Genomic DNA, 13,027 nt, shown 5'->3' on the forward strand with positions numbered 1-13,027 from the left:
ACTGTCCAAATTGGGACTTTTTAAAATCTGATTTAACTGGTGTACGTGTGTATGTGTGTATGTGTATGTGTGTACGGGAATGTGCGTGTGTACATGCGTGTGCGTTTGTGCCCGTGTGTGTATGTGGATTGAGAAGGGGTGTACTAAGTAATTCATTTAACAGTAAACAGATAAAAGTAAGACAACACCATGTAGAATATAACAGGGCAGTTGAGTGAGGGGCCTGTAACTCACCGTCCTCAGTGAGAGACACCTCGCCGGTCACAGAGTCTATGAAGAACATGTGACTGGAGGGGATCCTGGGGGTCTGGTCCATCAGGCTGAAGCGCAGGTCAGCATGGGCTGTGTTACGGTCATCACGGTCAGATGCCCCCACCTGCATGAATGAGATCCCTAGCCAAGAGAAAGATAGACAAGCTTCTGTACAGCTGTGTACATTCACACTGTGATTTGACTAGGATGACAATGCCTAATTCTTATAGTGAAATATCCTTACATAGTTCAAATGCTAGTATTCCTCCTGGACAATCTTGATTTAATTATGATAACCTTCTGACTTTATTCTAACATAATTTGACATAACTTTGCATTTGGTAAAAACATTAGTTGTTAACATATTTGTATCTACTGTAGTTTATTTCAATAGAGGCACACTTTATGGGGTTATTAATGTAATATCCTCTCAATGTAAAGTCTGCTCTATAATTTCCTGAAGGTCATGTCACAATGTAATCAATGGTAACCCACTATTATCTGGTGGTGTGATGCTCACACACGCACACAGCTCCCTCCACTCAAACGCGAGTCCCCTCAGTGACATAAATCCAGACGCTTGAGTCATCTCTGACGCAAAAACTCAAAGAACTACCCCACAATAGCCCAAGATCAGACTGTAGTAAGACTTCAATTAAAATGATTAAGCAAATCACCTCTACTTCCAATACACATACCGTACATGTCCTTCACTAGAGCCATGTGGATAGTTCAGGTGATACTATTTATGTAAAAGTCATAAAGATTCAGACAATGCAAACATCACTCATCAGTATGTATTAAGAAATAAACTCATGACTGTGTCACAAATTAAAATCCCTTCTGTGAACTCCGGTATTTGTTTTCTCCTGAATGGTGGACGGGCTCTATGTTCTGGCTAGTACAACCAACCTTTCAGAAGTCCCAGCTGCACACTGCCTCTCATGCTCTCCTCGATAAACACAGGCACGTTGTCGTTTTTGTCAATGACGCATACTTCTACCATAAAGCTCTGAGACGGCACGGATGCTGAGAAGGACACCTGCGAAAAYCACACAAGGTTTCAAGCCCTTTGTATCTAAACGTGCCCCTCATAACACGCTAAAGATGTCTCCAATGCTATATGAAGACATTGTAGTCTCTCACTTTCACATAAACAGTATTTCTCACCAATCTCCAATCTAAAATGTTAAGATTTTATTAGGAATGTCGTACAGAGATCCAAATTAAGCATGGAGGTAATAGCATTCTTTCACTCAGACTYCTACTCAAATGGAAAATATTGACTTCCTAATTTAGGTCTGCCTTCCGTTCCTGTAATGACTGGCTATGCCTGTCACTCAATCCCGGGCTAACGTGGGTGACATTACTTGACTTCCTGTGCTAATTATTTTCTCTAGTGGCAATTACAGCTGAGAGATTGGGGGGAAAAACTCACTTCCAGCTTAAAGTAAATGCAGCTGTAAGTATGAAGGGCGAATATAAGTTAATAAAGACATACGGTAACCTGAAGATCTAATTTGATTGTAATTAACTAAGGAGTCTATGTCTCATTTGGTGTTGCTAAACAGTACATTGTTTGAGGACATTGTTTCTCTCAAGCCAGAGATAATACACCCCAATTAAAACAAATCATTGCAATATATCGCATTCAATTTTATGGTATTTTTGATGAGGATGATTATAATATCGTTCCATCCATGCAATCTCACAGGTCATAATCACATGTATTGTAAACATATCACTACATGCTTAGATAATGCCATAAATGTGTGACTGTCAACCTGCAGAGAGTAAGATGGCTGCTTCTCTCTGTCCAGAGGCTTCAAGGCGTAAAGAAATCCTGCCTCAACTCCAAAGATCCCCTCATCGTCCCCTGTCACCACCACGTCAGTGGAGGTAGCTGGGAGGTTAGGGAGCTGTGTTGGACAAGTACAAAAATATGAATTAAATCTACAATTCCTTCTTCTGTCACACCCTGATCTGTTTCACCTGTTCCTGTGATTGTATCCACCCCCTCCAGGTGTTGCTTATTTTCCCCAGTGTATTTATCCCTGTGTTTCCTGTCTCTCAGTGCCAGATCATCTTGTATGTTTTGTCAAGTCAATCAGTATGTTTTTCCTGTACTCCTTTTCTGTTCTCTTTTTATAGTCCTCCTGGTTCTGACCCCTGCCTGACTCTGGACTACTTTCCTGCCTGCCTGATCATCCTGCCTGCCCTGACCTTGATTCTGCTTGCCCTTCGGTACCTATTAGACTCTGATCTGGTTTTGACCTTTTTGCCTGTCCACGACCATTCTCTTGCCTACCTCTTTGGATTAATAAACATTGTAAGACTCCAACCATCTGCCTCATGTGTCTGCATCTGCGTCTCGCCRTGTGCCTTGATATCTTCAATACAATTAGACTTTAACTTTAGTATTCTCGGCAAGAGTCACATGTGCAGCTAAAATAAAACTTCTGCTTACTGTGTATGTGCAAATGTTGACCTTTTACATCAACAAGTTGAAAAGATAACTATACGTCACTGCAAGCACAGGAGATCTCTGGGCCTTGTGTAATGTATTTTTACTCTGCTCATATAAAGTCAATTGAACATTCACCCATTCTATGATGTGTAAATGGTTGAGTATGTGTATGTATAGCTCCATCTGGCAATCCTTTTGAATCTTTTGAGTGAGCGGTTATGTGTAATAATGACCGTTGATATTTTCCCCCTTATGGAAAACTTGTTCACCGCTGACAGTTTGTTCTCAAGGGTGTCACAAGCTGCTGGCAGAGGGGCTGTCACGAAATAGACGCCCTCTGGTCCAGACCCACGATGCCCGTGTCTGGCCCGGCCATGGTCAGGTATGAATGGGTATCCTAGTCATGGTACTGTGTGACTGTCTGTCGTAGAGGACTGTCATGCAGCCTGGCCTGATATGGTGTTATTGTTGCATGGCTAGAGCAGCCTATGAAACAGCAGCATGCTGGTGATCTCGTGTTTCCAATCAGCACTGCATGTTTTATGGCTTCACGTACCACATAGCAACTGGCTCTCAGCCGCCACAGCCGTGCCAATGATCTCAGCATGCGTTTAACTCCCGAGAACCCAACATTTTGATTTGGTCTGGGAAACGTATTTTTTGACTGCTCCATAACCTAATTTTAGACCAACAGGCTGAAAAGTTTATATTTAAGGCTATGCAGTGGTTGACAAAGTAGCTAATCATTCACACCAAACATTCTTCTCTTGTTAGGCCTCTAATGTGTTGACATGAAATGCAAATGTTTTCATGACAGAAATGTACCTTTTTCATTCTTACATTCATGTTGTGATAAAACAAAACAACTATCATGTGCCAGAGCAGAATATCCGAGAAGATCAGAGCCGTTCAAATAGTAAAACAGGTGAGAAAACAACTCTGTCAGTGCCGTTTCTGCTCAAGAACACACATTTTTAAGTAATAATGTTGTCCTTTCCACCCTAACACAAAGTTGTGCCAATTATCCGACCTCCACCATGTCCACCATTAGAGTGGATCTGAGGTGTGTTTTGATCATACATCATGCAAAAGGGAAGAACATTGACTGGACTACGCAGCTTCAAAAGGTGTCCAAATACAGTGTCAAACACATGCACAGCCAGGACAAACCTGATGATTTATAAGTGCCATTTTGAAACGAATCCTCCTGCCATGAATGCAGGGCTGATGGTCTAGCAATGAACAGACAGCCAGAGGCGTTCCAATTTTTGTTTAGTGAGGAGGGGGCTATGCGGGAGTAGCTCCGTCATAATTATATCTTGAGCACTGAGTGTAGTGCAAGAGCGAAACGTTTTATGGCCCTTCTCTCTCTTTAACTTGCATACAGCCATTAATACATCAATCTCAGCAGGCCCAGGATATGATGCATCACACAGACTGGCAGCAATATGGAGAGAATTATTCCTTAATTATTATTTCCCAATAAGCAAGCTGCTTTGTTGTAAATGTTTTTTGTTGCATAAATGGTCAATCTAACTGAAAAGTCTTACCTTAGCCAGGTACCATGGGAAAATACCATCATAGTTTTCAGGGACGCCAATTTTAAGATTGGCCCCTGAGCACTGTGCAGGAGTCTGAAGTACCACCAACTACACAATTCCAAGGAGACAAAGGACAGCATGAATTTCAATAATTTAGTTGAAGTTTGTTTTCACACTAACAGTATAAAAAAAGTATACTAATCTGAGATTGCTATAATAACTTGTGAAGGCCACATTCAAAGGAAGAATACTTACAGTCAGTGTAATAATAAAGATGAACATAACTTATCTTCTAGTCATGTGTTTCTGTAACTGTATATCTGTAAAGTCAGGATGCACAACATTTCCAATCAAACAGTGGTTATCTTTTACGTTTGGGAACACATGGTTTCTATAATTTCTGTCTTGTTACTGATTGATTCTCACTGTTATAAAGCAGAGAAAGAAAGATGGAGAAAGAGAACGACAGAGAAAAAAACTGTGTGAATGCTGCATGTGCAACTATTCTATTTTACTAATCTTTTAAATTATTTTTAAAAAACTAGACCTGCCAATCTGCGGAATCAACCATCTTTAAAATGTAAATACAACTTCAATAGGCCTACACCTGTGCAAGAAAATGTTGCATTTAATTGCCTGTTAGGTTAAACATATACTCAGTAGCCACAGGCAGTAGGCCTACATGGTACATTAATGTCTCAGCACAAGCTGAACTATCCCTGCAACCTGGACTCAAGGGTAGACGTAACATAGTAAATTAAAATCTGGGTCACTCAAATTAGTATATGTTTCAAATTACAATTTCTACATGTTACGAATTACAATTTGTGTGATATTTTATGAATTACAATTTGTTCAATATGTTACAAATTTGAATGATATTGTAACGACCCTGGGTTTATAAGCGCGGAAATCAACTCTGCCGCTGGAGCATGCTTTTGCGGCACAGTCGATAGCGCGCCGGACCTCGGGCTAGAAGGTCGAGGGTTCGAGACCTGCTCCTTGCCTGTTTCATTACATTAGTGTCAGAAGTGATCGGACCCTGCATCCACGACAGTGCGTGTGCTTGGCCGGTGAGCACGATCCTGTAAGACGTAGAGTCGCGAGGACGCGCTCTTTGAAAGAAGAGGGTAGTGTAACAACCCTGGGTTTATAAGCGCGGAAATCGACTCTGCCACACGAGCATGCTTTTGGGGCACAGTCGATAGCACGCCGGACTTCGGGCTAGAAGGTCGAGGGTTCGAGACCTGCCCCCTGCCTGTTTCATTACAATATGTTACAAATTCCAATTTGTTTTGGCTAACGTTAGCTAGGTGGCTAACACTAACGTTCGCTAGGTGGCTAACAGTAACGTTAGCTAGGTGGCTAACATTAGCTAGGTTAGGGGTTAAGGGTTAGGGGAAGGGTTAGCTAACATGCTAAGTAGTTGCAAAGTCACAAAAAAGTAGTAAGTAGTTACAAAGTTATACACCCGACCAACAACCCTCCTTTAGTTTTTGCCTTAAGTAGCCTTCTGTCTTGTGTAACCATACCAAAACTATACTATTTTGAGTGTACTATGTCACGTCTAGTCTATGAGACCGGGGCTGCACTCTCTGTTTCCAGCACACGATTACACCTGCGACACAAAACAGCCTAGCAATGAATTGTTCTCTCAATAAAAATAATAAATAAATACATATTATGACTTTATAGTATGTGTTATATGGTCACAAAGGATTAGGAAATTGGCACAAGAAAGAGTTAAGGATGAGATTTGGTATTCCAATAAATCACCCCAAAATAAACTTATGCTGGGCACAAGTCGAAGGAACCTCTGTGCCTCGCTGATGGCCCATCTTGCCGAGGAACAGGAATTCACAACACCCATCGCTTGGAACAATATTTACATGTCTTATTATGATTTACAAAGACCAGCAAATGAAAACAAACTCACTCTCTCAACCTCAACCTGTAGGCCAGAATAAGAACCTATACCCCACAAAATCTGAATAAATGATTGGCAAACATCACTTATTTACCTAACACTCCATGATCATTTTTATAATTCAATTTTCATTCGAAAACGTTATATTTCTTTTGTCTTACCTTCTCTCAATCATGTGCGTGTTCCCTATGAAGGTGGGAGAACGGTTTGAATAGTGTGGAAAAACAAAGTGGGTTTGCAGGACTCTCCAGTTTAATGTTTTACTACCTTGTTTCCTTCCAGTAATTCTGTTGGTCAACAAGACTCCAGTCCACTGAACAATCTAATGAATGAATATTTATGAGGACATAAATCAAATAACAAAGAGGTCTGTTTTAAATATATATATAKCTTTCGTTTTTGGTGTAGCCTAATTGTTCTATGATCTGGGTAACAAAAAATATAGAATAGTTGTATTTCATTTTTTTATTAAAAAAATTCAAATGTAAACATAACAAAATTATTAAAAGGAAGTGCAAATCAACTGTATTTAAAGCAAAACATTAAATTCACATGACAAATATAACTTATTATTGCTTTCTTCATTCACATCTGGACTGAAGGTAAGGACAATAGAATAATGTATTTTTTCAAAACCTGGCCTAACCCCCATTACACATTATTCATGTTCTCAGTATCATGGCCAAAGTACGAACCTGCGTACCCAGTTTCAAGTAAAAATGACTCCAGGTGACAGAATGCAGTGAAATCACTCATAGTGCTTACATTTCCATTGCTTTTCAGGACAGTGTACCATAATCTAAAATTTCATGAGGGCTATATACAACACTACCAACACTATATGGAGTAGAACCAAACACACTGTCCCCCATTATCAAGGCAATCTTACAACTCATGGTTTAAAATAACAAGCCTTGGTGGATTTAATATACATACACATAAGGCAGACAAAAAAAATTAAACCTCATGCAGATCATTAACATGAACATGTCTGTTGTGTTTAATTAATATAATAAAATATATCATTTCTGTACAGCTCTATCAGTCCTTGGGGTTAGTGATAAAAACACACAGCGTCTGGTCTTGAAGGCCTAAGAGAAAACAGCAGTCCAGATACTGTACTCTCAGAGGACCGAGAGGTCATGGCAGGACTTGGACTTCTGTCTGAAGGCCATCTTCTTGTTCTTCCGGGCCACCATACGGCCCAGGAAACGCTTGGCCTTCTTGCCAATGCTCTCGCGTCGTTTGCAGTTGGCCATACGGCGAGCATTCTCCTCCTTGCTGTCTTTGCGCAGTCGGATCTGCCGGACGATGCCCTCGAACAGGTCCCTGACGTTGTGGTGGAGATTGGCTGAGGTCTCGATGAACTTGCAGTCAAACACCACAGCGCAGGCGCTGCCCTCTGCAAAAAAAAAGAGGGGAGGCGCAGGTGAGAATCTATAGTGTTCCCTGGGGACAGTGACTTCACCCTCACCATTATGCCTTTGCATAACACCTTGATACTAGCTTTAACATTCTAAAATAAGTAGCACTATGCAAATACAGAGATGCCTTGGACAGAAGAGATCACCGTCACTTACCATCCACAGAGACTTCTCTGGACCGCACCAGGTCGCTCTTATTGCCCACAAGGATGATGGGAATGTTTTCAGACTGGCGAGCTCTGCGTAGCTGGATGCGTAGCTCTGACGCCTTCTCAAAGCTGGACTTGTCTGTCACTGAGTAGACGATGATGTAGGCGTCACCTATCCTCATGCACTGTTCCTTCAGCCACTGACTGTTATCCTGTAGGCGAAGAGAAATAGAATTAGATTAGCTACATTGCTTGTCTAATCAAAAGCTACAGGTGCTCAAATAAACATTATTATAGTGATATATGATATTATACACCAGCATTAGAGCACTACACATTACATCAAAATCAAATGATATTGGCCTTTCTAGGGAGTTTTTCCTAGCCACCGTGCTTCTACACCTGCATTACTAGCTGTTTGGGGTTTTAGGCTGGGTGTCTGTACAGCACTTCGAGATATTAGCTGATGTACGAAGGGCTATATAAAATAAAATTGATTGATTGATTGATTGATATGCTATGACTAAGACCAATTTTACTGAGGGTCAAACTGAAATTGCATAATTTGCATTATATGCCTCACCTGTTCCCAAATGTCGTACAACAAGATGGACGCCTCCTCCTCGTCCACCTCGATCGATCTGTCATATGTGTTTCCTGAAACAAAAGCAAGCAGACAGATAAATACTCCTGGCCAAAATTCTATAAACCCACTATCGAGTGTGATGTCTCACTCACTATTGCCCATTTATATTGCCCATTTCATGATGCCTTTAGCTTATTAACCTATATCAGCTTATTAACCTATATCTGTGATGGGTACTACTGTGCATTACTGTCTCCTTCCCTCAGTCATTGATTTTCATATCTCCCATCCACTATCTCTGTGGCTGTATATGCCAACAGCAGTACTTTTGATATATGTGGCGCCTTACTGACTGGATGGAAATAGCAATAATCAATGTACTTCAGCTTGTGTGCCAAGATGATATGGAAACCAATCCTATATTTACTTAGTTTGGAGCCTATGTACATTAGCTCTAATGGGGTGCTGAGAACAACCACAGTCAAACAGTTATTTTCTTTGTTTAAAAAAAGTATTGCTTTTTGGTGCATTCTCAATGCTATATAAACTTCAACACCATCATCTTCAGTAACCGTCATCAGACACACACCTGTCTCGTCGCAGTCGTGACCATCCTCGACTCCACCGAAAATTCGTGCCAGGCTAGACTTGCCGACACCCTGCTCGCCGAGGAGAACCACCTTGTACACATGTCCCTCCGAGTCGCTGCCGGAGGAGATAACGGAATCGGACGAGTCCGATACACAGCTGTCTCGGTGAGGCTCACCGGGGGTGTAGGACGTGCAGCGCATGAGGTTGGACAGCTCTCCAGTTTGCACCTTGCGCATCTCGCGGTCGTCCACTGGCATGCTTCTTCTGTGCAGGTTCTGCAGGTGCATGGGAAACGGCATGCTCCCTCTCCTTTTGTCCATATTCCGCAATTTGTCACCTTTGTTCAAAGTCATGATTTTTTTTGTCTGTGAAATAGATGCGCTCTTTAGTAAGATTCTGCTTGTTAACATGAAAAGCAACTAGCTCTGACAAAGAATGCATTTCTCATCACTACGCCTAGATGTTGATTTAAAAAAAATCCTTTATTAGGCCACAGTTTATATGAACTTTTGTGTCATATTTATTTGAACAAATTAATTTAAGACAATCATGTGCCTGTATCCTACGGTTTGATGGAGCATTGAGCAATGTTAACATTTAAGTTGAACTCATATTATTTGAAACAGCCATAGCCTAATTAATGTATTATCACGACTGCAAAATCATTCAATTCCATAAGCAAACTTACATTTGATGTGCGTCTGATGTATTCCAAAATCCTGAATCAGACAATCCACTTATGATCTATCCTTTCGTTAGCGTGGTCACTCAGTGAAGGGAAGTTTCTGTTTGATCCAGTGAACGGTACGGATCCCCATATTTATCTAGTTGCCGAGCGAGTTACGTCACCATGAGGTTTGCCTCTGAGAGTCACGTCTCTTCTCATTATAGTGGTACGTAACATCATGCCAGGAAGGGAGGAGAGGAAGTGAGGAGCGCTCCACAGAAACGTGATTGGAAATTATGCGCGGGCGGGCAGAGGGATTCTCCCTTCCTCCAATGCAATGCCATCATGCCAGTGATGTAATTATTTTGCAGAGTAATTCGGCCATTTACTCTCAAGCCTACCTGCGTTGAAGGGGTAGGCTAACTAGCATAGTTTTAACACCAGTTGGCCCAGAGCCATGGAGAGTTGACCTGACACGGCCTCCGTGCTTTGTGATGGCGCGCGCCACAATGTATATGGACAGGTGAGGTGTTCCCAGCCATTCGCAAGGTTTACCATAGTCAATCAATACTTTTAAATAACACGATTTGTTTGTAATTGATAAATGATCTGACACAAATTGTCAGTGGATTAGCCAAGAGCATCTGAGACGTCAAGCATTTCCAATAGATGCTTCTCAGCATTTCGGCGCATAGGTCGCGTAGCCTTGGTGACACGAGTTGTGAATGAGGCTAATGTGAAAAAATGTGGCTGTTCACCACAGAAATAGGACACATTATTACTTAAAACGACGCCTAGACATATCACTGGGGCCACATGTATCCCAAAGGACTCCGCAGGCGACAGGAAAGAAAGACCATGAAAGAAAACCATTGCGATCCAAAATAATGATGATTTCACCTGCATCAGTCTGATTGAGGTTAGTTAACCTAGTCTGTAGTCGCCATCTGTTGGTGGTTATGTGAAATGCACAATGTTATAGTAGGCTGCTGGGACTGCAAGGTCTGTCTTTTACAATTCTGCTTCCTGAGAAGGAGAGAAGACCAGTGACAAACGAAGTATTACTAGCTTACTTCATTATTATCTCTGGCAAGTTGGCAAGCCTCATTCCCCATGATTGGAGACAATGCTCAATGCATAAAGTCATTGGGTGGTGTATTGGTGGACAGACTAATGTTAAACGCCTTCTCAAGTGACATTAACTGTCACACAGTTCCCAAAGGTTTTCAGTTGAATAGCACAATGTTTCCAAAAACATGTATTGGTCAGATCTTTCCATTGATTGATGTTTTTCTTTGTTGTCGGGGCTTCTTTTGGTGCTCTATGAAACGTGTTTGACTCACTGGATTGCTCTGACTCAGTGGTAGCTTGTACTTTTTATCTTCTGTCTCCATCACTCACATACACATGCAGAACAGTGGAGATGGAGATGTTTTTCTCCATTCTTATAAACAAAGTCCACATTAAGCTACCAGCTGTTTTGTCCTCAGTGACTCACAAGTTATACTGGGTTGCTCCTGTAGTTTCATAAGTATAACATTTTAAACATTGAATAATAGATCAGTCAGTGTTTACGTAGCCTACTGAAGCCTGCTGAGTGGTCTGAGTGGTGTTCACTGATTGTGGGCTATATAAGTATGAACACCTCAGCGGGAGAACCCAGGGTGTAGGCTGTTGTTATTTATAGAAATAGATTTGCATATTTCCGTTAGGAAACGCATACTCTGTGAAAGTGCGCGTGTGCAATATCACAATTCGCCTTTGCACTCCTAAACCACGCACTCCTAAATAACACATCTTAGTCCACTCTGCTCGAAACAGGAAACAGATTCTAGTTTTGGGAACAGAAATCTGTATTGAGATCAAATGTTTCATCGACGAGAAAATTCTCGGCCAAAATCCATCTCGTTCCATCTTCTCCCACGGCCGGCACTGGGTTTACCCTACCACCATATTTGGTAGTGAGTAGAAACGCCAAGCGGATTCTTCACATTTATACATCCGGTGAAATATCTGTCTCATTGTTCTATCTGCGCTACAACGGTGGATATTGCGCGTATGCCTGCCGCTAACTCTAGCAGGATTGTAACTGCGCGTCCATGTCGCACGTGGCTGGCTAGTCCAACGCCGAACTCTTCATTGAAACAATGCTGAAACTTCAAACAATGGGCAAGTCGTGGTACATTTTAATTTGTGCTGAAATCGAATAAAATAAGCTATCTTGCAAATTCAGCAGGCTATCGTGTGAAATAGACGTTTAGAAGTGTTGTCTTTATTTTATTACTTTGGTGTGGTTATCAATGCACTAGCACATTTTTTCCCTCTCCTATGATAAAATAATTGTATTAAGTTGTACAAAAGTTTTACCTTGCGTGAAGTTTCAAATGCATTTGTCATTACTAAATGTGTAATGTCACCGGTATTTTAACGTTACTATGTTTTAGCACACAAAAACAGCGCAATCTTTGTGAGAGTGGGGGAATCTGATTTAATTGGTCCTCAACTTGTGGCACAGACACTTCATTCATGATACATATAGTTAGCCCTGAGTTAGCCTGCCCTGGAACAGGTTAGTTCTGAAGATTTCAGTGACATTTACATTTACCTGGCTAAAAGGAGAGCCACTTTATTAGTATCGGTTATCACAAGTTGAACTCAAGAGTTGACCAAAGTTACCTCGCTAACTCCTCAAACTACATTCCTAGTATAAGACTCTGCAGCCTGGCTCTGGATTTTTCAGGTATTTACTTTAAAAATAAATGCTAAAATGGTCATAACACAATAATAACCTATGTCACAAGGAAAAGTCTTATGTACTTAAATGTTCCATAGGGAATGAAGAGGAGTAAGTAAGTAGTCGTGCAAGGACTAGTCAGCTCCACTGAGACATGAGCTGTGTTCGAATACCCAAACTAACATACTGTATGCTACATACTACATACTATATACTATTAGTTCATTTTAGTATACTATAAACGAACAGTATGCTTTCAGTTGAGCGTACTAGCTCTTCGCCTGTCTACTGGAAGTTGATTCTGTTGCTATGCAAACTCTTGCTAGCTAGTTAGCTTAACAAATTACTAGTTAGACATTTTACGACTTGGGGTGTGTTCTTAAATTCAATGTGGAGTGCCAGAGTGCGCTCCTAAATTGAGAGCATTGTCAGATCGTCTGTGTAAATTCAGAGCGTTTCGCTCTCGGCGTGCACACTGGGCGCTCAGACCGAAGAGTAGGGTTGATTTGAGCATTCTGACCTTACAACGGCAGTCATGCACCCAAGCTAACGTTGGCTAGCTTGCTAGCTACTTCCAGACGCAAATGAGACCACTCTCACCATTTTACTCACCCTAGCAGAGCTGGTTAGGCCGTTTTCATGTTATCCAGAGCGTTGGTGACAGTAACTGTGCTGCTGGCAACAATTTA

At 41.4% G+C, this 13,027-nt stretch overlaps 2 protein-coding genes across 2 annotated transcripts in view; both read right to left on the reverse strand.

Annotated features, from left to right (window-relative positions):
• LOC111975001 (cadherin-16-like) overlaps positions 1-6,411 on the reverse strand; it is a 31,435-nt gene extending 25,024 nt beyond the window's left edge. Inside the window, exons 1-6 of the mRNA XM_024003132.2 lie at positions 6,349-6,411; positions 4,516-4,580; positions 4,270-4,368; positions 2,037-2,171; positions 1,165-1,294; positions 235-393 (exon numbers count right to left, since the gene is read on the reverse strand). Of these exons, the coding sequence (XP_023858900.1) occupies positions 235-393; positions 1,165-1,294; positions 2,037-2,171; positions 4,270-4,368; positions 4,516-4,542 (550 nt within the window). The 5' untranslated portion in view covers positions 4,543-4,580; positions 6,349-6,411. The remainder of the gene's footprint in view (positions 1-234; positions 394-1,164; positions 1,295-2,036; positions 2,172-4,269; positions 4,369-4,515; positions 4,581-6,348) is intronic.
• A 226-nt stretch (positions 6,412-6,637) lies between these two features.
• Positions 6,638-9,740, reverse strand: LOC111975006 (GTP-binding protein RAD). The gene is made up of 5 exons (XM_024003139.2): positions 9,626-9,740; positions 8,936-9,302; positions 8,344-8,417; positions 7,768-7,972; positions 6,638-7,589 (listed from the first exon to the last, which is right to left on the reverse strand). Exons 2-5 carry the CDS (start codon positions 9,288-9,290, stop codon positions 7,312-7,314), a joined length of 912 nt encoding a protein of 303 aa, XP_023858907.1. The 5' UTR covers positions 9,291-9,302; positions 9,626-9,740; the 3' UTR covers positions 6,638-7,311.
• Between the last annotated feature and the right edge of the window lie 3,287 nt (positions 9,741-13,027).

The sequence above is a fragment of the Salvelinus sp. IW2-2015 genome, linkage group LG15 (assembly GCF_002910315.2).
Source record: "Salvelinus sp. IW2-2015 linkage group LG15, ASM291031v2, whole genome shotgun sequence".
Classification (NCBI taxonomy): Eukaryota; Metazoa; Chordata; class Actinopteri; order Salmoniformes; family Salmonidae; genus Salvelinus; species Salvelinus sp. IW2-2015.